Below are 6,127 nucleotides of genomic sequence, written 5' to 3'. Positions count from 1 at the left end.
TCTAATTTGCATATAATTAGGAAAACGAAGCTGAAACGTCACAAAAATGAAGGCATAAGTAGAAGGCGATTGGTGAAGAGCTCATACACAGGACTGAACTGCAGCAGCACTGTGTCAGTGGAAAAATGGCGGAAAGAGACGACTAAGCAGTTCGGACAGAGATGCGGGGTGTAAAAAAAAACAAAAAACAAAACAATAAACAACAACAAAAAAAAATCAATCCGCACAAACGCTCTTCCACGTCACCAGAACAAAACGGCTGTGTTTAAAACACCTCTAGGGTCTGATTGTGTCCCCGAGTCTGAAGCGTCTTGGGCGAAAGGCGTAACGTCACTCCATGATGGCTCTGTAGACGGTCGGCTCGATGTAGTCTTCTCTATAGCGCGAGTTGATGAAGCGCTGTCTTTTCGAGTCCTGTTTGACTTCCTTCTCCACAAAGACTCCTTTAAAGCGCATGTCCGACGCCACGGACTGGAGGAAAAGACGGAAAGTACACCGATCGATTAAAGGCACTCAGCACCACACATGAATAATAAAGTAACCGTTAGAGTCGATTCGTCTTACTCACCAGTCGTGCCTTTACACGTTTGGGAAGCTCCTCGTCCATACAGTACACTTCCTCCCGCTTCACTGTCAGCTGAGACTCGTCCTCAAACTCCAACTGAGGAGGGAACGACAGAGCGAGAGCGAGAGAGAGAGAGAGAGAGAGAGAGAGAGAGAGATGATTCTGACTTTACTTTACTAAAGATATTATTAGACTGTAAGTGAAGAGATTAAACACACAGCAGTAAGATGTTTTTAACCGTCTGCGCTCTGATTGGTCGGAACAGGAGGCGGTACTTAATTCTCCATAACAGCATTAATATCCGTGTTATCATTACTATATTAACAGCTGTGGAAGGAGTCTCCAGTGTCAGTGGGTTCGGAGGTAAAGTAACGGAAGTCAGTTTGCAGTGAGAAGGTAGGCGGTGATTTCGAACTGATGACTGATTACACCTCTCTCTGAAAGGTCACATGACCCTCAGCTCATGTAGGCAGCGACAAATCCTCCGAGTCAGTACGAGTTAAAATGTCACCCAAGACACAGGACATGACTCAAAGGAAAATTAACAAGCAATACGTCCTCCAGAATAGACCAGAAGTGAGACGATTTCCTCGGAGCGAGACGTGAACACGCCACAGGCGTTCGTCGAGATACAACTCATAAATCCACCTTGATCTCTGATGACCTCCTGGGTCCTGGGACTCCACCAAAGGTGGTGTTCTGGATTCATCAGGTGATATTTTTTTCATCAGTGATCCTGATCATGCTGGAATGTTCCCCTTCTGTCAAGCTTCCGGAGATGACCGTCATCCTCTCAGCTTGTATTTTGTTACCTTCTCCACAGGTGTTTCTGATACCAGCTACAGATACCGTCTGTATCATCACACTACCTCTGCAGTGCTTCATGGTGATTACGCGTCATCGTGCAGGTCCTGACCACGGGCTCGCATGGAACACGGCGTGACTACAGAACTAGGTGTTTCTCAGCCTTCTTTTCATGTTCTTTAGCAAAGTTTACTCTTGCAGTTTTTTCCACCAAAGAGCAAGCAAAAGGTTTTTATCTTGGTTTTAAGACATTAACCATGTCACGTAATGTGTGACTAACCCCAGCGTGAGTGTGATGTGTGAATAACCCCTCTGTGATGTGTGAATAACCCCAGTGCCCAGAAATGACCCGTCTGAATTTCAGCGTTAGAACGTGACAAAAAGCACGAGGTTCTGAAGATTGTGTTTTCTGCCAAAAACATTTAAGTAACTAAATTTCTCCTCCATCATATTCAGGAGATGGGGAAAAAAATGAGTTAAAAATCACCACATGATGCGGCACAACGCAGCTTAGGCTATACAGAAGCTTCTGGGATTGTCGGTGAAAGATTAGATTTATTTAGTTTTAGATAAACAAGTAAACAAACGTGTAAATGGTTTAGTGTGAACCAAGATGATACCAGTGCAACATCTTTACACTATCTGTGCTCAGAGTTTGGAATCTCACGTGAAAAAAAAAAAGGCATTTATAAAAATATAAGGATACGTCAGTTAAACTTTCCCTGACTCAGTTTACGACCTCATGCTTAAAAGTGAATATTAGCTCATCAGGAGCAACTGGGACTGAATTCATCGACCAGAGAGAACGGACGAGAGAAATAAACGATGCAGGACACCAGTGAGAAGTGCGTGTGTGTGTGTGATGTGTAATTGTTACAGGATGCTAAAACGGACCGTTCCTTCCCAGGACAATCACGATGGAGGAGCACAGGTGTAGTCAGACGTCTCACGGTTAACATTTGGACATACATTATTAGACTGGTGTGTGTGTGTGTGTGTGTAAGATTTTCAGACCTGATACATGGGGATGATATGCGCTGCTACGAACTTGGCACCGTAGATCAAGCCATCCGTCCAGCGCACCTGCACCGCGTCGCCCTCTGCTGGAGGCCCGAGTCGCACGCAGTCTCTGTTCTGTAACAAACGAAAGCGTCGTGAAACGAGACGTGGCAACGCGGCAGCGATTAGCTGAGTTTTGTGGCAGCGTTACACACCACTATGTCCTCTGGGAAAAGATTGTCGCTGAACGAGCCATCATCGAAGACGACCTCGTAGAACGTGGCTTTGGTGAGCTCCTTCACCTCACACTGGTAGTAACGGCCGTTTTTGTGCTTGCAGAGGACTTTCTGTCCCTTCATCAGCTCCCGCAGAGACGCCTTGTTACGCTGAGGGGGGAAAAAAAGTGACAGCGTGGAAATAAGCATGAGATCTAAAAAAAACGTATTCGGTTTCACAGAGCGACCGGAAGACAGAAACACAGGACAGAAACGAACAGAACTGCGGCTGTGTAAAATTCGACGTGTAACCGAGCAGGTCGACGATCGTTCAGGAAGAAACAGAAGCACAGAGATCTAAAGCGCTTTAATGACGGCCTTCTGCTTCACCTCGTGATAGTAATCCTGTAGACGGGAGTCTGTACTGTATTTAATGACACGTGCTGCTTTTATCTAAACCACAGTGCACTTGTTCACACGACTGACCACGCTTCGATGCCTCTCCGCTTCACACCAGAAGCTTCAGGTTCGTTTGCCGCGAAGAACTCCTTCCTTCCTTTTTTATGCTATTTTTGTAGCTTTGTCTTTTTCTGACTCACAAAACAAAATATTTGCAGCTGAAGAAACTACGTGTGCTGCCCTGAATGGTCAAAATATACCTCTGTACATGTGCTGGATTATTTCATTATATCTCTCTGTCCTTATTTTATTTTAAAACATTCAATACATGTTTGCTTATTTATTTATTTATTTATTTATTTTACACCGATGTCCTGGTCACTAACCAGCAACTGAATTCTTAGTGAACATGGCAGACTGTATTGTGCTTCACATCACAAAACGAACTCCCTAAAGCTGGTCGTGTCGTTGCCATGACGATGTCCCGTGTTGTAGACGTGAGAATGTTCAGTCTCACCCTCGTGTCTGAACTCGTGTCATAGCTCGAAGCTAATCCAGAGTCAAGGCCTGGAACAATGGAGTACGGATACGGACAAGGGAAAGAGATCGGTTCTGTACAACTGGGATTTCCTTGTTACCGTGGCAACTAACAGTCGAAACATGCCACCACTTACTGCTGTTTATTTCGGAAATTGTCCCCTTTCGGTTGTTTTACCCATCAAACAGATTACAGCGCTTACAATTTGCTAGCGACAGTGTGATTGACAGAGCAAGCCCCTCCCACTCAGACAGCACACCCACGTTTGTTCTTTTGGCTCCTGGACCTCCACCTTCGGCCACAGTGAACTTTTGCACCGTTTTCAGTTCTGTGATCATCTTTTATGGGAGTTTTTGTGGGCGGGGCTAAATGTAACTACGCCAAGATTTTTGTCTAATTGGTGATCGTGAAAAAAATCAGGAAGGTGTGTAACCTGACTCATGGAGCAGAGTGTGAGAGCGTTACCTCGATGTTCATGCCACCTTTGTGTCTCCAGCAGGTGTAGAAGACCACAAAGGGCCAGTCGTCGGGGTGCATGTGAACGCCGGCCGCCTGAGCGCACGTGGGGTGAAAGGAGGACGAGCAGCGGCCATGAGAACACTGAACACAGCAACCGGCCACCCTCTTCATCCGCTTTCGACAGTACTGACACTTCTGTACAACACAAACACCAGGTCCTCTGAAGAGTGCTGAATTAAGTGGTAGCTTTACTTCTAAATAAATCACACACACACACACACACACACACACACACACACACACACACACACACACACACTTACCAGTTTAAATCTCTGTAGTGGAATACCGCTGAGGTCAACTGGTCTGCGCTCTGCGATGTTCACAAATCTGGCTTCTAAAACTGCTACTGCACAATATACATGAACCCACCTGCACACACACACACACACACACACAAAGTCGTGTAACACACACCTTTATTTTTCACCTTACATTACACTACATTTACTAACTTTTTCTGTAGGTATTGGCACCCCCTTTCAGTCTTGCATTGACTGTGTGTGTGTGTGTGTGTGTGCGCGTGTTACACGACTGCCAGAGATTCCCTCACTAGAGCGGCACAGCAAAACTGCACTCCTTAACGAGCAGAACATCACAAAAACTCCTAGGCCCGAGGAAAGACACGCCCGCCTTACACTGACCTTTGACCTCACAGACGGCGGTCTTGTTGGAGCACAATGAGTATTACGCAGGACAACGCAGGACAGGACAGCATTTACTTTCCGTGCTAATATTAAATTTGTAAACATGGCTGTTTTATAAATGCTCTAATCACGAAGATGTCACACACCGACAATGCTCAGTACGTTCGGCGTTTTGCGGCCGAGACGGTTTTTTTGGTCTTCGCCTGATACGAGGCGAAAAATCTCGTTGTCTATCTTTGTTTCAAAAACTTAATGGCCATAGCTAGTAGATTTAAGCTCCGCCCACTCGTCATGCTGATTTATAAAAGAACGTTTCCTCTCATCATCACGCCGCTCATCACACTCTTACGCCCTGAAGATGAGTGACCTGCTATACATAGACCTGCTGTGAGTTATGAAGCTAATAAGCTACCCCAGCTTCTGTTCATCAGCTAAAACCACGTTGTTTCCGGTTTCATATCATTTGCAAATCTTGTTCTCATACTGCTATTAAAAAACTTCCCAGGAGAGCTGACAAGATGGCCGTCACTACTCACTTGTCGTTGTTGGCTCTCTGCAGAGCTCCTCCTCTTAAAGAGCACAAACAACAGTCCTGTGGAAGGGAAGAAAAGATTAGATTCACACACACACACCCACAGACACACCCACAGACCCGCACGCACAGACACACCCACAGACCCGCACGCACAGACACACCCACAGACCCGCACGCACAGACACACCCACAGACCCGCACGCACAGACACACCCACAGACCCGCACGCACAGACACACCCACAGACCCGCACGCACAGACACACCCACAGACCCGCACGCACAGACAGACAGACACGCACACACAGACAGACACGCACGGACAGACAGACAGACCCGCACGCACGCACAGACAGACAGACACGCACGCACGCACGCACGCACAGACAGACACGCACGCACAGACAGACACGCACGCACAGACAGACAGACACGCACGCACAGACAGACAGACACACACGCACGCACAGACAGACAGACACGCACGCACAGACAGACAGACACGCACGCACAGACAGACAGACACGCACGCACAGACAGACAGACACGCACGCACAGACAGACAGACAGACACGCACGCACAGACAGACAGACACGCACGCACAGACAGACAGACACGCACGCACAGACAGACAGACACGCACGCACAGACAGACAGACACGCACGCACAGACAGACACGCACGCACAGACAGACACGCACGCACAGACAGACCCACAGACAGACACGCACGCACAGACACACCCACAGACACGCACGCACAGACAGACACGCACGCACAGACACGCACGCACAGACACGCACGCAGACACGCACGCACAGACAGACAGACACGCACGCACAGACAGACAGACAGACAGACACGCACGCACGCACAGACAGACAGACACGCACAGACAGACACGCA

At 47.6% G+C, this 6,127-nt stretch overlaps 1 protein-coding gene across 2 annotated transcripts in view; it reads right to left on the bottom strand.

Annotated features, from left to right (window-relative positions):
- Window positions 1-6,127, bottom strand: part of kdm4ab (lysine (K)-specific demethylase 4A, genome duplicate b) — a 20,101-nt gene continuing 13,974 nt past the window's right edge. For both annotated transcript variants that reach the window (XM_027158231.2, XM_027158233.2), the window contains exons 16-22: window positions 5,223-5,278; window positions 4,303-4,411; window positions 3,986-4,174; window positions 2,584-2,754; window positions 2,384-2,503; window positions 569-661; window positions 1-471 (exon numbers count right to left, since the gene is read on the bottom strand). In XM_027158231.2, coding sequence (XP_027014032.2) covers window positions 331-471; window positions 569-661; window positions 2,384-2,503; window positions 2,584-2,754; window positions 3,986-4,174; window positions 4,303-4,411; window positions 5,223-5,278 — 879 coding nt within the window. In that variant the 3' untranslated portion in view covers window positions 1-330. The remainder of the gene's footprint in view (window positions 472-568; window positions 662-2,383; window positions 2,504-2,583; window positions 2,755-3,985; window positions 4,175-4,302; window positions 4,412-5,222; window positions 5,279-6,127) is intronic.

Source organism: Tachysurus fulvidraco, chromosome 22 (assembly GCF_022655615.1).
Source record: "Tachysurus fulvidraco isolate hzauxx_2018 chromosome 22, HZAU_PFXX_2.0, whole genome shotgun sequence".
In the NCBI taxonomy this organism is placed as follows: Eukaryota; Metazoa; Chordata; class Actinopteri; order Siluriformes; family Bagridae; genus Tachysurus; species Tachysurus fulvidraco.
Note: the sequence above shows the minus strand (reverse complement) of the source record. Positions and strands in the feature narration are given on the sequence as shown.